We start from the raw sequence: 27,551 nt of genomic DNA, 5'->3' as shown, positions 1-27,551 counted from the left end.
TGTATCCTATCCCTACCCTCCAGTGTATCTACCACTCCTCCCAGCTTAGTGTCATCTGCAAACTTGCTGAGGGTGCAGTCCACGCCATCCTCCAGATCATTAATGAAGATATTGAACAAAACCAGCCCCAGGACTGACCACCTGTAACCTTCAAAGTAGTTGTTCCCTGATTTTTTATATATAAAAATTATAGTGGGGGGGGACTATTATGAAGGCTATTTTGCAGTAAATAAAACATTGCCCAATTAAGGGTAAAATAATCATCTGCTACTAAAAATCAGAACCTACACGTAGAATATATGTGGAGATGGATTGTCTAAACATCAAATGCCCAGAGCAGGGCACAAAAATGTGTACACAGCTGTGTGACTAATTTGCATGAGCACAGGCAAATGATCAGGATGTCCAAACAGCTAAAATATGCATACAAATTAGGTACATCATAATACCTGCATTTACTATGGTGAATAGAGTCATAGAAATGCCTTGAAAGAGAGACTAGTTCAACAGGTCTGGGCTACAGATGTTTTCAAAATCTGAAACAATGTACATGATGACTCAATACCGTAACAAAACATTTAACAATAACAAGGGCTTACTGCTATCCTTTGGAGAGTCATTTTGACAGACGTCCATGTATCCAATCTTCTATCCAGGATTAGGATAAATTTTGTGTCAGATTCATGTTGACTACAAGACAAGAAAATACCAAGTAGTTAGGTAACATTTTGAGAGCAAGCCATTTAAGTCCCAGTAAAAAACAAACACACGAAATCATCATAAATACCCAGAACACAATACTTCTGGCACCTTTCGTAAACATTAAAATTCCATTTAAAACTACTTTCTACAGTTGGTTCCAGAAATAAACTCAACAACTTATCTCACTATTATTTGACAGCAAGCTTGACATTCGAAACATGCAAAGTTGCTCCTGTTCAATGGGAATTTTATTTGCACTTGAGTGGGCTGTGTGTGCAGTTTGGAAAGTTCCTTACAAATCCACATTACTTTGGAGCTGTAATTTGCAAAGGAGCCTAAGAACTCCCTTAAATTCCTTAGAAAATCCCAACCCTAGTAGATAACTGAGCAGTATTCTAGTTCTACACACTGGGGGGTAACGTGTTCAGATGAGTCCCTGTCTACGATACAAGTACAACCATATCTAGGAATCTGGTTACAACTCTTTAAGTGTACGTCTGTTTTGAAAAGCAGGTAGGCATACCTGCATTAGCGTTAATCTAGCTATCATGGGTAATAATAGCAGTGTAGATATGGTGGCATGGACTTCTGCATGGGTTAGCAACCAGAGAACATACTGGGGATCCCTAAAGCCACTATGTCTACACTGCTATTGTTACCTGGGCTAGCTAGATTAACGCTAACATCGGTATGCCTGTGTATGTGCTACAATTATGTAGACATACACTAACAGACCTGGCCTTGTTATAACACATGGTTAAAGCTAAGTCTACATTACAAGCTGCAATCATGTTTATAGTCAGGTTAAAGGGTAACCCATTTGTAATCAAGTCCCCTAACACGTGTGCACTTGCAATGCACAGGGTCTTAATGCAAACAATGTGTAAAACAAAGGCATAAGAAGCTGTATACTCATTCCAAGACTAATTATTTATTACTACCACATGACAGTCAATATTTGGCAAGGTTATTGTTTTATATCCTTTCCTCCCTCCCCTTATTACTAGTGTATCCAGATAGGTCTTTCCTGAGAGCACATCTTCATGTAGTGCTATTAAATGAGGTCAGCCTTCATGTATGCAAAGAGCAGAGAGTCATATTAGTTACCTTTATACTCAGAAAAATTAACTGCAATTAAAAATATTAATTGCAATTAATTGCACTGTTAAACAATAGAATACCAACTGATTTAAATATTTTTGGATGTTTTTCTACATTTTCAAATATATTGATTTAGTTACAACACAGAATACAGAGTGCTCACTTTATATTAATTTTTATTGCAAATATTTGCACTGTAAAAATGATAAACAAAATAAATAGTATTTTTCAATTCACCTCAATACAAGTACTGTAGTTCAATCTCTATCGTGAAAGTGTAACTTATACATGTAGGGTTTTTTTTGTTACATAACTGCACTCAAAAACAAAACAATGTAAAACTTTAGAGTCTACAAGTCCACTCAGTCCTACTTCTTGTTCAGCCAATTGCTAAGACAAACAAGTTTGTTTACATTTACAGGAGATAGTGCTGCCTGCTTCTTGTTTACAATGTCACCTGAAAGTCAGAACAGGTGTTCACATGGCATTTTTGTAGCGGGCACTGCAAGGTATTTACATGCCAGATATGTTAAATATTCGTATCCCCCTTCATGCTTCAGCCACCATTCCAGAGGACATGCTTCCATGCTGATGATATTCATTAAAAAAATAGTGCGTTAATTAAATTTGTGACTGAACTCCTTTGGGGAGAATTGTACGTCCCCTGCTCTGTTTTACCTGCATTCTGCCATATATTTCATGTTATAGCAGTCTCGGATGATGACCCAGCATATTTTATTTATGAACACTGTCACTGCAGATTTGACAAAATGCAAAGAAGGTACGAATGTGAGATTTCTAAAAATAGCTACAGCACTTGACCCAAGGTTTAAGAATCTGAGAGGCACGAGGTGTGGAGCATGCTTTCAGAAGTCTTAAAAGAGCAACACTCAGATGCGGAAACTACAGAACCCAAACCACCAAAAAAGAAAATCAACCTTCTGCTGGTGGTATCTGACTCAGATAATGAAAATGAACATGCATCGGTCTGCTCTGCTTTGGATCGTTATTGAGCAGAACTTGTCATCAGCATGGGAGCATGTCCTCTGGAATGGTGCTTGAAGCATGAAGGGACATATGAATCTTTAGTGCATGTGGCACGTAAATATCTTGCGATGCTGGCTACAGCAGTGCCATGCGAATGCCTGTTCTCACTTTCAGGTGACATTGTAAACAAGAAGCGAGAAGCATTATCTCTTGCAAATGTAACCAAACTTGTTTGTCTGAGTGACTGGCTGAAGTAGGACTGAGTGGACTTGTAGGCTCTAAAGTTTTACATTGTTTTGTTTTTGAATGCAGTTATTTTTTGTACATAGTTCAACATTTCTAAGTTCAACTTTCATGATCAAGAGATTGCACTACAGCACTTATTGAACTGAAAATACTATTTCTTCTGTTTTTTACAATGCAAATATTTGTAATAAAAATAAATAGAAAGTGAGCACGGTACACTTTGTAGTCTGTGTTGTAACTAAAATCAATATATTTGAAAATGTAGAAAACATCCCAAAATATTTAAATAAGTGGTATTCTATTATGGTTTAACAGTGCGATTAATCACGATTAATTTTTTTAATCGCTTGATAGCCCTAATCACAACATTTTAGATTCCCTAGGGATACAAAGCATCCTGTTACTAAAGTTAAAAATCAAAAGAGGCTCTCAGAACCGTAGGAAGATTAGAGAAGCAGGTAGTATGACTCACTACAAATAAAGTGCCAACTTTATGTTTGAATCATTATCAGTCATATAGCCCTCAACAGGGCTTCACATGAAATAGGTTAAAAATACATAATATTAAATGTAATTTTATAACACTGTATGTATTTGCAATAATAGTATAGAACAGATGTTGAATTTGGTATAAAATTCTGTGGAAATCAACATGGTTGAGTAGTGGTCTCATATAGTCACACGTCACACTCCCTACCGACCAGAGATGCATTACTGCTACTGTCAACAGACCCAGAAAAAACATCTTGCTGTGACCTGGTTTCCATGAATACCAAGTTTCAACCATCGCCTGATATGAAGCTGCCTGGCAGCGTGTGAAGTGAAGACAGAAAAACCTGAGCAAAGTGTGTGAGAGAAGAGGAAAAAAGACAGGAAAAGGGAACGGGAGGTGAAAGGATACGAAGGAAAGGCAATGAGGAGAGGAGAGGAGTCTGGTGGGGAAGTAAAGCCGGAAGAAGCGGCAAGTAAGGGAAATAGCAGAAGAGAAATGACTAGAGATGGAAATGGAGCCTCCAATGAACTTTCAGAGGCTAGTTCACAACCAGAGACTGCAAGGTCCGTTTGCACATGCCCAACTCTACTAGAAAGGCTGTGCTGTCACAAGCCCTCTCTTGGAGGAACTGGTGGCCAGCTGGCACCACACTGGGAGTGCCACCTGATATCCCGGGATCAACACAACTATAACAACACTGTATACAACCTATGTATGCACTGGGAGTTTTGCTCTATCAGCACAACTGTGACGAGAGTAGATGTAGAATGCAAGTCACTCAAGAATTAAATGGGGCACGAGAACCCAGCAACTCTTTGTCCTTGAGTTTGAGAGAAAACACATAGCACTTTTCCAGGACAGCGGTTGATGGCCACCTGGTCTTCACCCTGCTCACTCTGTAGCAAGCAATTTGCCAAAATAGGTGATAGAGAGTTAAAAAGAGATTAAGCATTCCAGGTAACTTCAATCCACCAGACTCAGGAAGAAGAAATTGTTCAGATCCATTAATCCTGGCATAACTACCTTGTGGGACTCGTAGACTGTGAGCAAGTAAACGTTGCTATAGAAAACAATACTGGAAAAAGCAGTACAGCACCAGGAGAGCAAGCATAATGATCTGGGATGGTATTCAACCAAATGGCTTTGTTCCTTTAGTTATTTTACTTCTCAGGGTCTCTCGCTCTTTTTTTCCAAATTAACATACTCTCCACTTACATGTGCAAAATACATCCCAAATTATTTGCCGGTGGTATATCATTTTTGAGTGCTAACACCCATCTAAGGTTAAGCCAAGTGATCCCATTCATTATTATTGTCATCGGGTAGGTTTATGAAACCAGCAACCAATGGGACAAAAGTCTACTTTTTAAGCTGTAGTTATTGGTATAAGAAATACCAATGTAACGTTCTGGCTCAACTTCACGAGGCTCTGCAGGTAATTCCCGCCTTCTCTAACTAGCTTCATTCACAATGAGGCAATTGTGCCGCAGCTCACATGTCCGACGCCAGACCAGATGGAAGCCTCTGCCAACAAAGCACGGAAGCCGGAAGGCAGCACCGTACCTTGGGACCGAAGTTAAGTATGTTAAGACTTTCATTAGAACCTCCTCTGATGCTTCATGGAAATGGGAGTTTTCAGGAAACGTGATGATCCAACCATTGTCTTTCCCTCGGCCACCTACAAACAACAGGAAAGTGCCTGTCTGAATAGTTTGTCCAGAAACCACACCAAGCCGTAAAAGCCCCAATTTAAAACAAAACACCCAGCTAGTCCAATAGTCACCTCATAAGTAACACCCACGTCTTTACCATCCACAGACTAAAGGCAAGATCCTACCCTATCCCTTTTGAGCGTTGTATATTGGAGAGGATGTGGGAGGGGAGTAAAGCAGGTTCTGCCCATGCTAAGGCTCTCAGACACATCCTACAGATACCAGACAGGGTGATTTGGGGCATGGAGGATATGGGGAAACACTGCAGCGTTCATTGCTGCTCATCCTAGCCTCTGCTGCCAACTATCGGCAATATTCATGGTTGCTGGGGACTCATGCCATGAGCCTGCCCTGGTGGACTCCTGCCCAGTTGCTTTAAGGGGAGGTGCCCTGTGGGGATGGGGAAGAGAGAGAATCCTGGCATCTTTTCTCCTCCTATTCCATCATTGCACATGTGCAACCCAGGGCAGGATTTTGTCATAAGGGTGTATCCTCATTGCAATACCAACAGGGTGTTACTGACCCCTGCTGGTGAGAACAAACAGTTTGGTACTGCTACATGGAAGTGTTGGAGAGAAATCCAAATGACCCACTCCAAAAGCTCCACGTTTTCATGATCCTGAAACTGAAGAGAAAAATCATACACTTTCCAAAGGGTTAGGGAACCATCCTTTGGAATTCTATATAGCAGGGTGTAACGGGGCGGGTGGGGGGTTGTCCCTATGAAGGCCAGAGGCCAGCCAGCATTGTTCTACACCTCCTTTAAGAGCAGGTGTTTGGGCCAGGTAGAGGGGGATTATCGGACCCACCAGGTTAGGTGATTCCTATAAAGAGCTCAGTTGAGGTGGAGAGCTACAGGAAGCAGGCTGGTTCCTGTAGTAGGCCATAGGGCAGGATGACTCCAGGGGAGATGGCCCATAGGAGGACTGGGGAAGACCTGCCAGAAGCAGGGAGGTGCTGGCAAGAATGGCCTAGGTGAAGGGAACTAACTGTTGGATCTATGTTGAACGGCTTATTCTGGGTTTTTTGTGAAAGATTGTTGGTGCCTCCAATAAACGAAGCCCTGAGGAAAAGGGCCTGATCAAGGTGTGGGGTCCATCTTTCTTGGACGGGGGAGAAAGACGAGCAGCCTACACAAGGACAGAATGTTCAGAAATTCTGCAGGAAGATCATCATTTTCTAATAAATTCTTGGGTACAAATTTCCAAAAGCCCCTAAATCCCATTTTCGGAAGTGACACTTGGGAACCTAAGTCTCACTGAGAGTCAATGAGATTTGGGCTCCTAAGACCCTTAGGATCTGATTTTTAGAGCTATCTATATGCCTAAAGATGCAGATAGGTGCGTAGGTGCTTTTGAAAATCCCAGTAGACACCTAATTACCTTAAACAATCTGGCCTTTAGGCACTTCTGAAAACTGTAGGTTTCTAAGGGTACATCTACACAGCAATTAAACACCCGTGGCTGGCTTGGGTCAGCTGACTTGGACTCAAATTGCTGTGTAGATAGTCAGGCCCAGGCTGGAGCCCAAGCTCAGGGACCCACGAGGGAGGAGGGTCCCAGAGCTCACGTTCAAGCCGGCGCCTGAACAGCAACTTTTAGGCCTGCAGCCCGAGCCCCATAAGCCCAAGTAAACTGATCCAGGCCAGCCCCAGGTCTCTTATTCCAGTGTTGACATACCCTAAAACCACTTTTGAACATGGGACATAAGGGGTACTATTTTCAGTGGTACCTCTCTTCAGGCAGGAACTTTCTTAGTTTTTCATCTGATCCTTCCTGAGGAAAGGACCTGGGAATTGGCCCCTAACACATTTCAGTATTATGGGCCAAATTCGACCTTGGGTTTCAAATGCACATTTCCCACATAAGAGTTAGAACTATCAAAACTATGAGATGCTGGGGGAGGGGAGGGTTAACCAGATGTATCACTTAATCTCTGTATCAGCATACTTAGGATGTGAGGGCAAAGTCAGATGGCAAAGAGTTAATACTTGTAAACTGGCCACAAGCCTATAGAAATATATTCTATTTCAAAGCACCATACTTGTTAATACTCTAAATGTTTGAAGAGTGGAATATTTTGTAGCACGGTTTGAGAAAGAAACCTAAGCTGGTCTTTCAAACTGCCACAATGTTTTATTAACAACACTTCTAGTGGTACCGGTGATGACCTGATGAATAATCTCCTGTGTATAGTATCATTTTGCCAAACAGTGCATAGATTCACGCAGAGAATTAAATTACTTTACACAGAGAACATGGGGAAAGTTTACCATACTCACCAGAAAGAAATGCAAACTTTTTCCTCAAATCGTCACTGATGTCCTTTGCACAAATGGGAACTGTGGTTTCTGGCAAAAATAGCAACAACAAAACAGCAAAATGCACCCATTAGTGGATCACTACTCCACTAAACTAAATATTTAAAAGGTCACACCTAAGCATGCAATATGCCTAGGTATATACATTTCTTAACTCATCAAGCAGATCAAATGCCACAATACAGCCGTAACTATCAGGGGCATTAATTATGTTAAAGATGACATGTCAGGGTGTGCTAATGCCTGTATTCAGCAGGACGTAGGGGACATTCGGAATGTTTTTTGGTTTGTTTTTTAAATAAGCTACAGTTATAGTTCCCTCATCTGCAGCATCCCTAGGTACTTCCCAGCACAGTGGGCTGCATGTTTCTGTTGGTAGCAGCAGTGTCAGAGAATGGTATATTGTGAAATATACAGGGCATTTTATGTCATGTTTCTTAATTCTGGAAAAATGAATGTACGCCCAAAGCAAATAAAACTCTGCAGTCAGCCAAGCTGTTTGCACAAAACACATTAGAGAGATTAGGGTTCTGATGCACAATGATTAGATTTCTAAAATTAAATAATAGAAAAAAACTGCTACAAGCTATCTGTAGTGTACCATGACCCTGTGGGGGCCCTTTCTGCACCTCAGCAGAATTTTATAACAGAGTGTGAGAGAAACAGAGAGAATGAACAAGGGTTTGTGCCTATTAGAATATTATCCCACAATGTATAATTTGTGACAGCTTAAAAATAAAAACTCTCAATTTACACTGATTGAAGGTGCTGGAAACAAATATTACTATATAATGTACGTCCCTGATAGTGTAAATATGATCATTTTAAACACACTTATATGTCACTGTGGATATTTTGTGGATACAGACTAACACAGCTACCCCCTGATACAGATACCCCCGATACTTGACTATATTCCATTAAGTCTTTGCACTTTTTGACAGTTAAGTTTAACTCTCTGTTTCTCTGATAAAACTCTGATTTCAGGGATTATTCTCTTGGCTGCCTGAAGTCCTGACACTTTGTCGAATTCCACTACCTCCTTGGCACACCGTGATCATTTATTACTCTAATCCCTTTTCTGGCAGCAACCATTGCTTATGTTTTTTTATTTGAGCGTTTCCCCAGCATTCAGTTGCATACCTTGCTATTTTCACTCCCATTCACTTAAACTGTTCTGTTTGCTCTTTATAGGTCAAGCCTGGGCCCAATGATCTCAGTCATAAAACTACTTATTTCAATTAGACCCAGATTTAGCCCTATTACTGTTGCTTACTCTACAGAGTTAATGTTTCTCCTGAGGGAATTTTGCGCACAATATTTTTAAATTCTGCATATTTTATTTGTCAAAATAACACAATACAATCACTCCATTTTCAGGTATTTGCTAACAAGTATTTTGAAATGACTTACCAAAATACAGTTGAACCCTGTTATGTTGCCGGCCTAGGGGTTTGCCAAAAAGCGTCGAGATAACCGATGATCGAGATAAACAAAAACCAATATGGCGGCAATACATTAACATGTGCTTGAAATTTCTTTATGTACATGATGTGCGTTAATAAATGAGAATGTACATGCACATGTTTTTGGAGGTTTTTTTACACAACAGCGTTGCGAAGCGGGACGGGGAAGCGGGGCCGGGCGGCCGTGGACGGGGACCCGGAGCCGGGCAGCCAAAGAAGCGGGACCGGTAAGCGGGCCGGGCGGCAGGCGGCGGGAGCTGGTAAGCGGGGCGGGTGGGCGGGCGGCAGGCGGCGGGACGGGTAGCGGGCCGGGCGCGGCGGGACCGGGTATGCGGGGCCGGGCGGACGGGCGGGCGCGGCGGGACCGGGAAGTGGGGCGGGCGGCGGCGAGGACCGGGAAGCGGGGCCGGGCGGCGGCGGGGACCGGGAAGCGGGGCGGGCGGGCGGCGCGGCGGGACTGGCGGCGGGCCGGCCGGGCGGGCGGGCGAAGCAGGGACAGCGGCGGGCCGGCCGGCGCGGCGCGGCGAGGACCGGGAAGCGGGGCGGGCGGGCGGGTCTGGGAACCGCGGGGCTGGGACGCGGGCTGGGGAGCCGGGAGCGGGCGGGCGGCAGGCGGCGGGACCGGGTATGCGGGGCCGGGCGGGCGGGGACCGGGAAGCGGGGCAGGCGGGCGGCGAAGTGGGGACCGCAAGCGGGGCCGGGCGGACAGGCGGGCGGCGAAGCGGGGACGCGGGGAGCCGGGGACGTGGGGAGCGGGCGGCTGGGGACACGGTGGGTCGGGGACGCGGGGCCAGGGCAGGAGTCGCGCGGCTGGGGACGCGGGGCCAGGGCAGGAGTCGCGTGGCCAGGGAGGGATGCGGCAGGAGCCGGGCAGGGCCCCCGCCGGAGTTAGTAGTTTATCGGTAAGTGGCAAATTCGGCGCTCTTCTGTGCTCGAGATATTAGGGTTCGGTGAGATTAAAGAATCGACATAACCGATGAGAAACCGATAAGACAAAGAGGGAGTTTGGCGGTTCCACTTCTAAAACGTCGACTTAATACGATTGGCAAGTTAACCGAGGTCGAGATAAATGGGTTCGACTGTAATTGAAAATGGTGTGATTATATTGTTATTGTATTTCTGTGTTATTTTGACAAATAAAATATGCAAAAGTTGAAAATGTTTAAGTTTTTGGTGCAGAATTCCCTCAAGAGTACCAGGGTTCTGTCTGGCGCAATTTGGGTGCAGGCAGCTCGATAGAGAGTCTGGGTGTGGGGGAGGCGTCTAGGTGCACAAGGACTTGGTGCAGGGTTCTGGGTGCAGGAGAGCTCAGGTGAAGGTGGTTAGGGCTCAGTGGGGTGGGGGGCTCCTGAAGCATGAGGTGAGGCTCAGTGGGGTGGGGGTTAGGGAGGCTTAGTTGGGGGCTCCTGATCTGGGGGCCTCGGTGGGGGAGTTCCAGGTGTGTGGGTGTGGGACAGGTTACTTACAGGGAGCTGCTCCCCTGTCCACCATACCCCCTTGCATCCAGACCCCCCTACACCTAACTCCCCCGCTGAGCTTCAAACCCTCCCCCCCCCCGACACACACACTCAGAACTCCCCCTTCCTGCAGCCAGAGGAAATTTCTGGGGATTGATCTGACTCAGGCCCAGCTGCTCTGTGCAGGAAGGGAAGGGGGAGGGAGAACTCCATCGCCGCCATCCTCCTCCTCCTCCCACCACCACCACCGCCCAGCCAAGACTAACGCCTCTGGGCAGCCAGGGCAGCCCCAGATCCCCTTCTCCCCCCAGTGATTTACCTCTCCCCCAACTGCCCGAACAGACACATCTGAGCTGCCGGGGAGGGGTGAGTGAACACTGGCGTAGCTTCTCTTTGCTTCCCCACCCTCACAGAAACCACTTTCTTCAAGGAAGCAAAGGGAATTTGCGGGGGTGGGCATTTTTCTGCTGCACTACAATGGTGCAGAATTTCCCCAGGAGTCGTTAATCAACTTCCTTGAGCTCAACTCAACTAGCCCTCTCAGCTACCCTGATGTACATAATTACAGCGGTGCCAGATTGCCTTTCTTTGCCTTCACTTTGTGCCATCAATCAAGGTCAGCAGCTCTTGTTCTTCATCTCCGAGCGTTCTTGCCAACTGTGTCGTCCAACCTGAGGCCAACTTTCATGTCCTCCTTCACCATCTCTAACCACCATTTTCTAGGTCTTCCGCATGGTCTTTGTCCCTAGACTACTTGTGCTAGGTCTTGTGCTCTCTGGCCAACACACCCCACATCTTGTCTCACATGACCCAGCCACGTCAGTCCGGGGCAGGACATGTGTGTGGAGGGAAACAGGCTCTTTTGGGAGGCACTTGGGGCTTGTACTCACTGCGCAGTTCGCTACCACATTGCTAAACAGTGTTCTCGGAGAGCTATTAATAAATCAGCCTTTCTGCCCCATTCCTAAATGCAGGCAAACAAAGGGTGCATTTATTGTAAATCTTTTGTTGCTTTCTATTTGATTGTCGCAGTAGTTTATTCTGTGGGCCAGTTTTTCAAACAGTGTCCTTTGGCTATGTCTTCACTGCAAAAAAGGCAATCCCTAGGTGTGGGGTATAGGGTTGACCCCGACTAGCTACAGCGAGGTAAAAATTACCTGTGCTTTGTCTTCATTAGACTTTTATAACAAATTAGCTATCTTGATGGGAAAATGCAACTTTTTGACAGTGAAGACAGCCTGTAACTGTGAGTGCACACACAAGTCCTGCATTTGTGTTTACTGATGTCATTAGGCAGGCAAACGTTGCATTCATTTATATGCATGCGCCTTGCCTAAAACAGTGCGGTCCTGATCTCTGCACATGTGGATCTGACTGTTGTATCAAGGCCTTTGACTGTAAATTCTTTGGGAAAGGGACAGAGTCTTTTTATAGTCGCTCACATTTATATAAAGTGATCCTGGGAGACAAGATTGCAGAGCAACAATGCTCTTCTGCCATGTACACTGGCCAATGTGGACAGTCTCTACGCAAAAGAATAAATGGACACAAATCAGACATCAAGAATTATAACGTTCAAAACCCAGTAGGAGAGCACTTCAATCTTCCTGGACACTCAGTAATAGACTTAAAAGTGGACATTCTTCAACCAAAAAACTTCAAAAACAGACTTCAATGAGAAACTGCAGAACTAGAATTAATTTGCAAACTTGACACCATCAAATTAGGCCTGACTAAAAACTGGGAGTGGCTGGGTCACTACAAAAAGTAATTTTCCCTCTGTTGATACTCTCAACAGTTGGCAAGAAGGTGAGAATAGGCTACATCCACCCTGTTTGAATTGGCCTCGTTAGTACTGACCCTCCACTTGGTTCAGCAGCAGCTGTAATGTTAGCAGGTGCCAGCCTGCCCACTCTTGTGCCTTTCCCACCTGCCAGCCTCCTAAAGATCAGCTATGCTACAGGACAGTAACTGGAGAAAAAAAAATCTATTTTAAACAACAATCTCTGATAATGAAGGGTATTTAGCACTAGGGCTTGTATTACTGTAGGGCCTTGCGGCCCCAAATGAGCTTACGACCCTGTCGCGCCAGGCACTGTACAAACACATACTAAGAGACCATCCTTGACCCAAACAATTTACAACCTAAAGAGATGAGTCACACCAACAGCGGTAAGAGAAAGAGTTCCCTAGAGTCAGAGGTGGGACTAGAACCTGCAACTTCTGCCCCCCAGGTCAGTGCCCTACCCACTGGACCACATTGCTGATATGCTGAAAGGCACTTTTTACCTTCAAAGCATTGTGCAAACACTAACCAATCACGCTTCGAGATACAACTTAAAGCCACGCACACTAAAGAATGGGTGGCCTCATGGGGGGGAAGGGGAGAGGAGGGATGTGGCAAGCGGCAGGCGGGGGGGGGGGGCCTTGCGGGAGTGGAGTGGAGAAGAGGAGGGTCACGGCCAGCCCCAGGGACCTCCGGAGGGGGGAGTGGAGTGGAGTGGAGAAGAGGAGGGACTCACCAGGCAGCGGCGGGTGGTGGGGGCCTCGGATGGGAAGAGGCAGAGGGCAGGCAGGGCCATCACAGCCCAGGTCTCCGGCAGCAGGTGGCATCGGCTGTGCCAGGGAAGGCTTAGCCTCCCCTCGCTTATTAAACCCACCACCTAGGACACTAATGATAGGGGATCTTTGTCAGAGCCAGGTTTGGAACTCAGAAGTTCCCCGCCAACACTGTGCCTGCCTCTCCAGCAACAAGTCTGTTTACAGGACAAAAGCTACTCCTTGCTGTCCATGGGGGCAGCTGAACTCACTAACAGCTAGTGTAACCAACGGCTACACCAACCCTGCACGAAAGAGGGTGCCTCTCCCACCTTGGCTCAGCGTAGCCAAGGACAAGCAGCAGCAGACCCACTTGTGGGAAAGTTAGGGAGATGGGGCGAAGAGTCAGGGATTTTGTTGAGTGTCCGGCAGCTGTGGGGAAGGACAGCAGACGAGATTGGTGGAGAGAAGGGGCCTAGAGCTGAAGATTCAATGGCTGGGAGGGAGTTTGAGTTGCGACTCATGCTTAGGAGTCAGGGTAGGGGGTAGGCTCAGCGACTGACAGTGATGGAGGCCCAGATTTTCAGAAGTGACTAGCATTTTTGGGTTTCCCACTCAAGGCACCTCAAAGGCGCCTCACTGCCAGAGGACGGGTACTCAGCGCTTTCTGACAATCAGGCCATTTTCAGGTGCCTCAGCTTGGCCACCCCAAACCAGTTACTCTTGAAAAGCTCGGCTGGGGGAGTGCTTGGATCAGGCAGCTAAGCGTTAGGCGCTTATGGCAGTACACTCCCTTGCAGAGCCTTAAGGGAAGTCAATGGCTAGACAAAAAAGAAAATACAAATGAGAACACCACCCTTTTGGTAAAGGTCAAAGCATAACAACTTAATGATCACATTCCCATTGCGGCTGTCACATTGCCAGCTTCCCTCTATGACTCAGTTTGCATTCCTCACCATATTCAACTTCCTGGGCAAATACTAGGAGAAATAAAGGCCTGCACCCAATTCACCCTGCCTAAACCACACCAGGCAGACATCTGCTCTCAGATAGACTGTATCAGAGCAGTGCAGATACAAAACTGAACGTAAAAACAGTACCACCTAGTAGAATCCTTTATCCTGTCATATCTCACGGGGCTTTACACCCCAGACTGATGTCCATACCAAGCAGGTATGACTTCCACTTTTAAGGTAGCATCTAAAAACTTATGCAGAACTGGAGGGTAGATTGCCTGTAATAACATTTTACTCTTCATTTTTATATACATACCCAGCTGAATATATATCAAATCACTCTGGAGCCATTGCTGCATTCAAGGAACAGAGCTGAAAGATTCCTCTGCCAACGGGATTGTTGCTACAACACAGGGTTTCTGAGAATGTGTGAAGTCAGGCGGGGGAAGGAAGGGGAACACGGCGCTGTGCGGGGGGGCAGGGCATGAGGGATTGAGCCTTTACTCCTCAGCGGGAGAGAGATGGAATATGAATCCGTAGTTAAGAGAACACTGCTGAATCTATTTCTGTCCTAGCTGGTTGGTTTTGTGCAGCCCAGAATATTCTGCTGAGTTCTCTTCCCTTTTGACTGTATCCCGGGCTGGATTTTAGGATTTGGACAAATTGAGGCTGTGAGAATGATGCCCATTCTTAGAAATCTTTCCTTTCAGGATGATCAAAGTCCATCTGGCCAGGAACTTACAGCAAACTACACAGTTAATAAGGAGCTAACTTTTGAGCCTTAACTCGCTCTGTTTAGATACACAGGCCCAGGGCCGCCCAGTGGATTTGGGGGCCTGGGGCAAAGTGGGGGAGCTGCAGGGCTTGTACTCACCCGGTAGCGGCCTGGGTCTTCGGCAGCACTGAAGGGCCTCCCGCAGCCGAAATGCCGCCAAAGACCCAGACCGCTGCCGGGCCAGGGCTCGTGGGGCCCCTGGGGGGCCCCTGTGGGGCCCAGGGCAAATTGCCCCACTTGCGCCCCCCGCCCCTCCCTGGCGGCTCTGCACAGGCCCTCTGGCTTCATTAATATCCTTTGTAAAGGGTTCCCTCTCCCTCTCCTGTTGTTTTCTTTCCTTTCTGAACGTCACTGTAGCCCACACCATCTGTAAACAGCAGCTGCACCACACACTTGCGAGGCTGACACAGTAACTCATTACACTTTTATGATATTGATCAAGTGTTCTTTGTAACAACCAAGCCAGCTCCAAATGTATTTAATTTGAAAGGAGCAGAACCGTGTTTTATTTGAAGGCTGCTGCAACACTGTGGGAAGCTACAATAGAGAGACATTAAACCATGAAGATAACTCCTTGATCATTCCCTGCTTGCACCTGCTGAGGACGCTATGCTCTGAAGAGGGAATAATTGTCTGGTGGTCAGAGGAGCCCGGGAAATGGGATCATTGCATCCTATTACCCCTTCTCTCACTGTGTCAGCTTGCACCAGCCACTTAATTAACCATGCTCTGCCTTAGTTTAGTCATCTGTAAGCCTTCTCTGCCTCAGAAGGCTCCTGTGAAGTTACTGATGTCTATAAAGTGCTTTGAGGCCACCACATGAATGATACTATGCACATGCAAAATATTGTTGCTTCAAAGGCAATGAACCTGCCAGGAAAGATTATGCATTTTGCCCAATGTGCAAGGCAGAAGCAAGTTATTTTAAACTTTATACTATGTAGACAATCTATGCTACGTCCTACAATGAATTGCACACGATTGAGAAAATCTACACAGGACGTTAAAAACGCACTGTGTTAAATAGGAGAGCAGTTCTTTTCCTAGCCTGCAGGGAACACATGACGCAGGCATGCTAACAAAAGCAGGCAGCTGTTTCTACTGCCATGTACTCCAGGCTCAAACTCTGAACCACGGTGGTACTAAACTTTGTGAAGAACACAACACACACACCGTGCCCTGGAGGCTCAGAACACACCGACACCCACTGCCTAGATGTCCGTTCTGCCTGAACCTCCATCTTCTCCCACTCCTGGCCATGCTGCTGCTTCCACCACAGCCTTATGGTTGGAATGACGTCCACTCTGCACCTGTATTACTAAGCTGATCGCCTCACTTTTGGGGCACCTCCCTGCATTTAACCTCCTGCACCGTGCTTGTTTGTGCTAGATGCATGTGCAGTAGTTCAGGTGCCTGCTGCGGCAGGGACCCTTGAAGAACCATATAACAAACACACACATGGCACATGCTTAAATGACACTCCTGTCAAACAGGTGTGAGCAGGACGTGTGCTCTGGTTATCACCATGCAGGAGGAGGGCAGAAAGCCACCCATATTTTCACGGGCATCTTATTTTCAAGGCCTAAACTCTGTATTTTAATATTACATTTTTATTACTACTCCTTGGAATATGGGACCTATCTTATGTACAGTAGGGTGTAGGCTAGTGACCTGAGCACATGGCTGGTAGCCAGGAACTCCTGAGCCGTCATCCCTGGCTCTGAGACTGACTTCCCTTGTGGCCATGAGTCAGATCACTTGTCTCCCCTGCTTCGGTTTCCCCATTTGTAAAGTGGGACAATCAGAGGCCTCTCAGGGAGGTTTAGTGCTTAACACTATTTCTGGCACAGTGCTGTGTTATCCCCAAAAGAACCTCGAGTTTTAAAGCAGCCCAGCCTCCAGCGATCAGGCAGGCCTGGACTATGCGGGTTTGTGAACGTGCAGGATGATGGGCTCTGTGAGAGTTTCAATCAAAGGGGGTGTGCTTAGAACAACACAGGTGTGAAATAAAATTAAATTAGACTCTTCTGGGCAATTGGATACAAACAGGTTTCCTTAACCCACCGGACCTGTTTGTCTGTATCTGGCAAAGGACTTCAGTGCTCAAAGCTGCGGTCTGGCCAGATCTGTGCTCCAGCCTTCTGTCCAGCGGGGAAACTACCTCAGCTCCTTGATTAGGCTGTCCCTTCACTCCTTAAAGGGTGTACGTTTAATCTGCATTGGCATCCAACATATACAGCATCCTTCTTGTGGGGAGGCAGAAGGAACTCCACAGTTAAGGCTGCAGCTGAGTTTGCATTAGGAACTCCCTAAAATCCACAGACAAATGGAACATCAGCCTCCAGATCAGTAGGTGAGGTCTGGGGCGGAGAGAGAATTTTTCCACCAAGTTGGAAGCATGATGGCTCATGGGGGTTCTGTGACAGCAGCAGAGGAGAGAGGCGGGGTGGCCCATGGAAATGACCTGTGGGATGCCAGGCAGGAACTCATGGTGGGAGGAGCTTGGGGAGTCTCCCAAAGAACCATGTTTTGATTTTAGTTACACTGAATTCACTCAGAGCAACTTGGTGTCAATAGCCGTACTCTGGATTTACACCAGGGTAAGTGGGATCGAAGTCTGGCCATTGAGCTTTAAAACGCTGAGCTGCTTCGCCCCACGGAACGCACACACACATCCGACAGTGATGGACGCCCAATAAAGGCAGGGATTTTATGAAGCAGATCCCTCTCTTGCCTACAGCGAGAATGGGATTATTACACAAGTCTGGCACTCAGGTGTGCAGGACACACACACAGTTGGGGGCCTGTTCGCATGCACAACTGGCACTGCGGCACATTGCTGCTGTATGAGAATTACTGTAATGAACCATTTGCAACAGCAGTTACCTGAGCTACACATCCACTTGCAGTAAATGCGTGCATGACTAAGGCACCAACAAGATGCACAGTGGCTCACCTAAACCCCAATCCTGCAGAAACATACACACCTGCTTAACTTTCCCCACACAGCTAACCCAACTGCAGCCACTGGGGCTACACAGCTGAATAAATTCACACGGGATCGGGGTCCTAATGCATTAAGGAGAAGTCTCATATATCCATTAAAAAAAATGAATATGAGAACAATTATTGCTATTGAACTCAGAAGTGATCAGAAATTCAACGGCTGCTATTTTATTCCAAAGTATAGCAGCCATTCTCTTTACCAAGCTACAGTAGCACAAAAGATATAGTAAAATATTGATGACACGGTCTCAGTTGCTCTGAATGCTGCAAACACTGCCTGCCTGATAGCAGATCCTGCTATAGCTGGCGCTACCTACATTTACAGTTAGCATGCTGCAATGCCCCAGGCTATATAACATCCGTAACCCTTGCAAGTAACATTTGAAAAGCTTTCAGCCTCAAGACTGCAAATTCTTAATTATAGCAAGTTAAAACCAGATTTTCATTAGCAGGCAAAGATTAGCAATTAGATAAATTAGAAAAAAATGATTTTTGATATTAAAGATATACTTCATCCATGCTGGGAAAGCCAACAAGCACCATCGGTTGGTTCTGTCAAAAATACCACAGCAAACCGCCATCTGTCACATACTAATTGAAGGGGAAGATCCATAAAACTCAGGAATCACTGACAAAAGAAAACCGGTTCACAATCTACCCTGCAATGATACAACGTGCAGGCAAATCAACCCCCAGGAAAGGTTAACACGCGCCCTGCACCTTCCACTACTTTCTCATGGGCCAGGTTTTCCTCACGGTTCTCCGCTGAAGTTAAAGCCATGCTCACACGGCTGCACACACGTAACTGCTGAGAAAATCAGGTTTTCAAATGCCGCTCAAGGGGCTTTTCACCACGTGGCTCCCACTGGCTTAATTGGTGATGCCACCCCAGAGCATATAAACTGGCCTCCACCAAGTACCCCCTAATTGATGGCAAGGCAGGACAGAGCTTTTACTGCACTGAGTGGGAGTTTAGTACCCACCACAGCCGACCTCTCCCACCACGACTGCCTACCCAGCCAGGAGCCATTATTACCCACACCCACCAGCCGGGAGAGAGTCACTGCTCAACCAGTTGCCCTCCTCTCCGCCCCTCATGTTAACCTCCAGCAATTAGGAGAGAGCTACTGTCAAGACAGTGAGACCCAATCCAGGCCCATTACCAAACAAGACCTGCTCACCACCCAACCAGCAACCTCCAGCCAAAAGAGCAGAAGATGGCCTGCTGTCCTCACTGCTGACCATAGAACAACCCGTCTGCCACCCTTTCTGCTGCCAAAGAGCTGCTGCGAGGTAGGGAACCACACAGCGGCACAGCGGAGTAACAAGGTGGATCAAGGGCTGCAGGGCCGGGAGGTGTGGGGAAGAGCGTGGTACACAGGGAATGTGTCTCCACCTGAGGTGGATGTTTACTGAGGGAGCCCCTTACTGAAACCTTAGCAACACCTCACCGGTCATCAGCTTTCCATGTGGTGCTGAGTTCTGTGGGGCTCTGGGAGTCAGACAGGGTCTACAGAGCGGTAGCAGCTGAGCACTGGGTGCTCACTAGGACTTAGGTTCTCCAAAAAATGCAAATATACCAGCAGCAAAACGGCCTCAGTAAAGCGTGCTGGCTTCCCATGCAGACCCAGCCTTAGGATGGCAGTGGCCAGTCCATCATTCTGAGGTGGTCCATAAGGCCACCCCGATTACCTGATTAACACAGAAGCACCCTGCAGGGCACACAGTGGCAGTGCGGGGACTGAAGAGGGCAGCATTCCTTACATGTGCTGCGGAAAGGCACTCCCTGCGGTGTGTGCTTCCAAGTGGCATGCGCAGAGGGGGGGCTCTCAGGAGTCCCCTGCTGGCTATATCCCCTTGAGGCCATGAAGTAGCACCAGCTCAACCAGCTGCCTTGCCATCAGAGCAATAGCAACGGCATTTTGCCGAGTCCCTATGCAGGTGCATTGTGGGGGGAAAAAGAACTCTCTGACTCCATCGCAAATGCACCTCCACGAGACACAGCAGCAGACTGCACCTTCACCTACGAATACTTCATCCAAGCTCCCATGCCCTGATGTCTAAGTCACCGAGACATCTGGGGAACAGACAGCACATCATTTTCACACAGATGGGGAGCCATGCCATGGTTTCACGTATAAGGGCACCAACCTCTTTAAGACGCAGTGCCTGAAGTAAATGGTAACTTCTAATAATACTTTGCACTCTTGCAGCCTTTCATCCATGGATAACAAGGCACCTCACACTCATGAATAAGCCTCAAACAGCCCTGTGAGGAAGGAAAGCATTATCCCCTCTTTACAGAGTGGGAAACTGAGGCAGAGAAATTAAGTGATTTCTCCAGGCCACCCAGCCTAACACTTGACATTTTTGTTGTGTTTTAACAGCTGTTAACTAACCTGGTTGGAAATTCTAGTGTAGACACGACATGAACATTTGTTCCTGGACACAAATACTTCTCGCTAGTCATTCCCTGGCTGCAACCTGGGTTCAGTAGAACTGACGACAAGCTTCTGAGCCCTGTCGAGGCTAGAATTTATACTTGTGTTAGTTAACATGAGAGAAAGCAGAAGTAAGAATTCAAGCGTAAACACTGGCAGACTTCCAGTGGGTGAGTCATGCATTGATTCCTAGACCGCTTCTGGTAGAGCAACATCCAACACGCTGATCTACGTGTGTCTAACCAGACTCTCTCTCTGTCTGCATCCACCCTAACGCCAGCTGAGAATTGGGAAAGTTAAAAGCCAATTCAGCTCAGGTATGGATTTATGTTTAACAAAAGAAATGCAATAAAAGTTTCTCAACTTTCACAGTGTGCATTCATACTCACCCCACAGTAAACAGTGTGGGCATTAAAAAAAACAACAACTTGTACTGAGTTTTTTGCATTAAGCTTAAATCAATGTCCGAGTTTCAGCCAGCTTTTAACTTTCCTCAATTTCCAACTTCAGTCGGTCTGTGCTTAGGACAGACCCAGGAGTGAGACTAAAGATGTTTTCCCAATCAGCATAGAGCTGTATTTGCCAAACAGGCATTGGGGAATATGCTTAGCATCTGCCCTCACGATGCATCATTATAGCCAAATTATCAGCTTCCAAAGCAAATCAAATTCACCACAAGGTAATTTAAAAGAGGGCTGCAGAGCCAACGAAGAGAACAAACATCAATAACTTTTCACATCATCTTGCAAATCTTTCTTCCTTTAGGCCAAATTCCAGCTTTGCATACGTACAGGTAACAACCTCAGTGGGAGATGCAGATGCAAGGCAGAGGGTAGACTTTAAGGGTAAATCCTGGGGCCTAATTCACTTGCAAACAGCAGCAGCAGCAGCGTGGAAGCCTATGGAGTGATGAATTCCCTGCCCTTAGCCCACGTACCCTGTAATAATGGGAAACTCAATTCTGCAGCAAGGCCCCAGTTTCTGGGGCAACGTGGAAATTCCACAGCAGATTAGGATAAATTCAGAAGCAGAGGTTTTTATTGAATTAAAAATGAAAATGAGGAATACCATCACCCCCGCTGAGCAGTAGCAGATATCAGGACATCTTAGGTTGGTTTCCTGCTGAAGAAGGAATCAGAAACATGGCGTCTGGGTATATTCTGGTACCACTTGTTTATTTTACATCACGTAGCCCTTGAACAGAAGTAGTGACAAACACCCCACAGCCAATCGGTTTTTCAGGAATCTCTGCCAAAACACCAATGTCCAGTTAGCACAAAGCAACTCTGCCTCTAGTTAGAGAGGTTAAGGCAGAAGGAAACTTCCTTGATGCTTGCCACAGCTCTCCCAAACAATTATATCTCACACACAAAAATGCAAGCATTTCTTCAGAGACTGACCACTGCTTACACACTAAGAAAAGGAACTTGAAAAGACTGCGTAGCAGAGCACTCCCACCATGACAATAGAGTCAGTTCAGGGTTTTCATACTGAACTTTCTTCCCGCAACTCCTAAAGAATCTGCAGGGTATTGAAAACTTAACTGACCACGTACAACATTACAGAAATTGTCAGGGAAGAATTTCGAGGTTTGGGCAATTAAGTAGGTGACTCTTGAAAAGGTGTGGGAGACAATCTAGGACAATTTTGAAATAATTAGCAGTGTTGACATTTGTCATCTTGCAGTTTCAGAGTTAACTCGCTGAAACACATGAGAGTCCACCACTTTCTGCATTGTTTCAGGCTGTCTGCAGACTTGGGCAGAAAATGCGACATCAGCTTACACTTCCTGTGTTGTTGTAGGGCTTTCTTCTGAACTGCAAATGCCAGAAACAACTGTATTTAAAAAAGGAAGGGGCACTGGAACCCAATTCTGTGTCAAACTCTGGAGCTGGGGAATCATGTAATCTTAAAGCCCTGGTTAAAAATGCGGCATTAGTCTGTTACTCTGACTCAAGAAGCAAACACAGCAGAAAAAGTAGAGGCAACGTTTTCCCATGAGAAACAGTGGAAGCTCCCTGTTTAAGAGTATCATGCAGATTAGAGGCAAAGGTAGACTCTGACAATACTTAAGTCAATTACCTCCCCCACTCCACTTTATATTTCAGATTACCTCCCTCCCACACAGCCCTGCTGTCATTTCACTTTTCTTATGGTAAACGACAGATAAATCATGAAATTGCAGGTATAGAGACTGTGCTCTATGCTAACAGAATGCATCCTACGTACTGTTTAAGATTCCTGCACAACTATTTCTCTGGTGATCCTCGTTGGGGCTGCAGCTGAGTGATAATATTACTCATTTTCTGGAGGTCATTACATAGTAAGCTTGTATTCTAACAGCTCTCAAACAGGATCTCCTATAACCATGGCGGCTATAAACATGTTACACCCTAAAAAGACCAAAAGGGCATTTGTGTGTGTGTGTGTGTGTGTGTGTGTGTGTGTGTGTGTGTGTGTGTGTGTGTGTGTGTGTGTGTGTGTGTGTGTGTGTGTGTGTACATACATGCAACATTGCCAACGGTCATGATTTTATTACAAGTCTCATGATATTGGACGTTTCCTTGAAGCCTCAGCACTTACAGTCAAGCAATTATGTGAGAATCTCAGTTTTCATTTTTTTTTTAAAGTTCCTAGCCCTTGTGGTTGTAGAAAAGTGCTTAAAATGTATCCCATGGCCAGGCTAATAAACTCAGAAATTATGTGGTGAGGAAGAATCCCACATTTATTATCTTTTTAGAAATCTCATCATTTGGCGTGGAGGCTGACATGATTGTTTTAACACGGAGAGCAGGCAATACTGCCCACGCACAGCCCAAAGCTGGTCCCAGTCCTGCAACTGGACCCACACAATTTCCTCCTTGCTCCTGTGTGGAGTCCCACTGACTTTCCAAAAGCAGGTGTAAAGGGCCATCTGCACAGAGCGGAAGGCAGGATTGGGACTGGAGAGCTATCTGTCCAGTTTCCCCAGAATTCATTTACACAGCGTGGAGAATTTATGCATCACCGCTGCATTCGTGTGCTTATACTCACGCTGCCTCTCTAAAGCCCAGTCCTGCTCCGGCTTCAAGAAAATAGGAGTTTTGTCATTGACTCAACAGGAACAGGATTGGACTCTACAGAACTGTTTTGTTTTCATTGCACATTCACACAAACAGAATTCCTTCCTTGCTCATGCAAGTGTTCCTTTGCAGCACCAACCACTTTTACTACAAACCTAATCATCTGTACCTAAGTTCTCCAATAAAAAAATCCAGCATCATAAATTCATCTATGCTATGCAAAGGAGCCGAGACCATTAGAATTAGATGGTTAGATCTTTGTAGAGTGTCGTCTTCTGTGCCAGGCATGGCTCCAAGCACAGCGATGGCCCTTAAGAGATAATGAACAACACGTGCCTTCAGTTCTGGGGCTGGGTGTGCTGTGTGTCACTGACGGGGAAAGCAGTGCCAATAGGCACGGACCCTTTCCCATGAGGGTATCCATTAAAGGATTATGCTGAAAAGAAATAACATCTCCCCCTTAAGCAAACCCTTGGAAGGTTTATCAGCAGATTATAGAATCACAAAAGGGCTGGAAGGGACCTCACTAAATCATCTAGTCCAGTCCTCTGAATTCAATGCAGGACTATGAAGTAACTAGATCATGGGCTGTTAAAGGGAGCTCTGTTAAGGCACAAGGGCAGCCCATGGCCTAAAGTTACTGAGTCAAGTCACACCAGCTTTAGTGTAGCACGTCCACATTAAGGGTTTGCACCGATGTAACATCATCGATGTAGTCAGACCAGCACATTCTTGAATGGAGACCAGGCCTAAGTGATTCAGGAAGGGCAACAAACAACCAACCGTACACAATTTTATACATATCTGCTGCTTTTTTAAAATACTGTAAATAGATCAGTCAAGAGTTGATCATACCCAGCTGCCATTCAACCTACCCATCAATAACTGGCTGATCTGGAACAATTCTGAGGGTTCGGGGCAGCAATTTGTAAAATGCTGATGGCCCCTATTGCTTGACTACGCCAAACATGCAAATGACTCGGACCCTGCATAATCAATGTGAGGTTCGACGTGGCACATCACCGCCACTCACAGAGGTTCCAATACAAGTCATAACTTTCTGACGATCACACATTCTACTGGCAAATCAACTGCAGCCGGATTCATACACCCGAAGCCCAACAGAAGGCCCACCAGAGGCGTAAGGCTGAGTACTGCAAGTACTAACAAGAGGCAGTACTGCAGCAATGCTAGCCAAAGGAAGCCCGGCAAAGGGGCTAGCATCCGATCACACACTTTTGCTTATTAACAGGAACCGGAATACTTTGTATTCCTTTTCGACAGCATTCCCGCAACAAGAGAGAGCATGTCAGGGGCACAACGGGAAGCAGCGATGACTTTAAAAATAAAACACCCTTCCACATGCAGAGTGCAATCCATCAAAGCAAGCGTTATTCAGTGCCTTAAACAACAACCATACAGCACTTACAATGAAACCTACTACCGACTTCTAACAAGAATTTACTTCCCTCATCTGTCTGCCTAGTATTTAGGCCCCAGTTCTGTAAACAGCTACATGTGTTTGACATTACCCACCTGAATAAAGTTAAGCACATACATAGGTGTATTCAGGATCCTGGCTTTAGAGTACCAGAGCCCAGCTATTCCCCACCCTCCCCACAACTTGTACAGTTGCAAACATTCTGATAGCAATTATATCGGACACCTGTATCTGAAGTGTCATCTCCATAGATCCACTGGGTGCAAGGAACACGGTATTTGGAAGGCATACGAATGCAATACATTTATTTGTCAGCAACCTGAAGATGCAGAAGTTTATCCCTTCCGCTTGGTGAAAAAATCAGTTAAAATCAATCTTTATGATGCATGTTTGAAGGCAGGCTGTAAATTAGGCAGGAAAAATGCTGCTGGATAGGAGAACTAGGTGAGGAAGAAAAAACAGGCTGGGTCAAAGAGAGGATGGGCTGCAGGCGGGGTTGGGTTTTCAGGATGAAAATGGTTATTTCTGGCTCTCTTTACAAAATATTTTTTGAAAAAAAAAAACACCACCTTTTCCTTGGAGTTTAACAATATCTCTCCTCCCCCTCCTCCCGATGTTTTCACACCTCCGGTCTCCAAGCCCCCCTGCCCGCCGGGGAAGGTCAGGTCCCCCAGTGCCAGCACCCCAACCAGCCACAAAAGCACTCCCCATGGCTGGTGTTAAAGCTCCTGCCAGGCTTCAATTGCCGGGTGTAAGGAGCAAAGAACCCGGGCAGCCAGGGACTCGCCCCCCACCCAGCAGCAGCCGGACACCCCAGGGAACTTTCTCCAGCCGCGGCTTTGCCAGGCAGGACCCCAGCCCGGGGCTGGCGGGCAGGGAAGAGGAGCCGGCTCCTCGGGGGGCGGAGGAGAATCAGGGGTCCCCTGCGGGTGCGCCAGGCCGGCTGCGCACGTAGGGGGAGCCGGGCACTTACCGGCGACGCTGGAGTGGAGGCGGGCGGCGGCTTGCAGCAGGCGGTAATAACGCTCCATTTCCACCTCGGAGATCCGGGTGCGCTCCGGCGCGGGGCTCGCCAGGGCCATGCCCGAGGCCGGGCGCTCCGGGCCAAGCTCTGCGGGGAGGGGGGATGCCGGTGACTGGGTCCCGGCTACCAGCCACCCGGTCTCCCTGCTAGCGCCGGGCTGGGCGCCCCATGCTCCCCCCAGCTAGGAGCAACCCGGGCTCAGCCTGGCCCCTCGCCTCCGCAGCGGGCAGCGCCAGCCCCGGGCCGCGCCGAGCCGAGCCGCTCCTCCTGCGCTCCGGGCAGCCTGGCCTGCACGCCCAGCACTGCGGAGCCGCCGGCTGCCCCGCTAGCCCGGCAGGGCCGCTCCCTCCAGCCCGAGCGCACGGGACCTGGGCTGGGGGCGGCTCGGGAACACCTCGCCCGGCTGCTCCAGCGGCCGGGGACTGGGCCGTTCCTCCCTCCCCGGCGCCTCCCGGAGGAGCAGGGGGCTGAGCCCGGACCCCAGCCCCGCTCCGGCGCTGCCTCCCGGGCTCGCTGCTGCGCTCAGGGCGCAGCGGGGCTCTGCGCGCACGGGGTGGCCGGGTGGGGAGCAGCCTTCCCCGGGTACCGCCCAGCGGGAAGGGGAGCGTCTGGTGCGCGAGCCAAGCTGTGCCATCGCCAGGGATGGGGACCCCCGTCTCTCTGCAGAAGGCAGCAGGGACGTGCCCTCCACCCCAGCTATTCCCCGCCTGGCAGCGAGCACTGGCTTCCCAGCCAGCGCCTGGCTCTGTCCCCTGCTCTAAACTAGGCAGGTCCCCCCAAGGGTGAAATCCCGGCTCGGCTGAAATCCCGGCTCGGCTGAAATCAGTAGCCAAGAGTTCACCCCAAGGCTTTATCAAAGCCATTGGCCGTGAGGGGACCCGGGTGTGCTGAGCGTGTGCGCCTCGGCGTGCTAGTGTCCTGTGAAATGTCATAGCCTGCCGCTAGCCACCCGCCTGCAACACCAAGCCCCCTCCATCAGTTATGAGCCTGATTATTGGAATAAGGGCGTGTGGGTGGGTGTAAAATATCAAGTAAACTTAAGTCTTCTGGACAGTAACACAACAGGAGTTGTTTGATGGCCACAGCGTGGATGCGGGTACCCTGACCTGCCTCAATGGGCCTCAGCCCTTCCTGGAGAGAGGCTTTGGGTCTGAGGAGGCAGTCGAGTCACCTCACTTCCTTCTGGTTCTCAGCTCAGGCCGGCAGCCACTTGGCTGCCAGCATCAAAGCTGGGTCATACCACCCACTGCCCCTTAAAGCAAACCTGGCCTTGCCCAGCCCTGTTGCCTGGAACCCTGCACAGCACCTTGGGCAGGTCAGGCTTGATCCAGTGCAGGGGCCTGGAAGTGCCTCCTATGTGAAATCATCTACACCTGACGGCCCAGTTTGGGCCCTTTTAAACTCTGCAGCAGTATCTCAGGGGCTGGAACAGACAGAGTCCGTTCATGGACAGTACAAATAATACTATTATATGATCCATCCCTGCCTGCTCCTTCCTATCTACATTTTCAAAGCAGCATGTTAGACTGGAGCTAGAATTCTGTGCAGCTCTGTTTAAAACCGAAGTCTTTTTGTGTTTGCTAGCAGGGCTCCAGCACGGTTTCCTGAAACAGAGCTGGCGGAGAAGCATGTAAAACCAGGCTGTAGCGTGACTTGGGCGGGTGGAGCTGCTGCAGGGTGCTGGAGCAGTTAGGGCTGACCCCTATCAGCCTGGGTTATCAGGCTAACATCCTGGCAGCTCATGCAAATCAGTGGCTACTGTGAGGGTAAACTCAGCAGCAAATCAGCGGTTTTTAGTTATGTTGCTTTCACATAAAACCAGCT

The 27,551-nt window shown here is 47.6% G+C and overlaps 1 protein-coding gene across 4 annotated transcripts in view; it reads right to left on the bottom strand.

Annotated features, from left to right (window-relative positions):
* Positions 1-27,280, bottom strand: part of MCF2 (MCF.2 cell line derived transforming sequence) — an 86,984-nt gene extending 59,704 nt beyond the window's left edge. For 2 of the 4 annotated variants that reach the window (XM_039487088.1, XM_039487086.1), the window contains exons 1-4: positions 25,677-26,471; positions 7,523-7,591; positions 5,093-5,207; positions 600-690 (exon numbers count right to left, since the gene is read on the bottom strand). In XM_039487088.1, coding sequence (XP_039343022.1) covers positions 600-690; positions 5,093-5,207; positions 7,523-7,591; positions 25,677-25,785 — 384 coding nt within the window. In that variant the 5' untranslated portion in view covers positions 25,786-26,471. Of the gene's footprint in view, positions 1-599; positions 691-5,092; positions 5,208-7,522; positions 7,592-24,798; positions 24,815-25,676; positions 26,472-26,991 lie in introns of those variants that run through there. The other 2 variants (XM_039487087.1, XM_039487089.1) reach the window with 2 other exon arrangements.
* Between the last annotated feature and the right edge of the window lie 271 nt (positions 27,281-27,551).

This window comes from Mauremys reevesii, linkage group 9 (assembly GCF_016161935.1).
Source record: "Mauremys reevesii isolate NIE-2019 linkage group 9, ASM1616193v1, whole genome shotgun sequence".
NCBI classification, from domain to species: Eukaryota; Metazoa; Chordata; order Testudines; family Geoemydidae; genus Mauremys; species Mauremys reevesii.
This window is presented reverse-complemented; position numbering and strand designations above follow the sequence as displayed.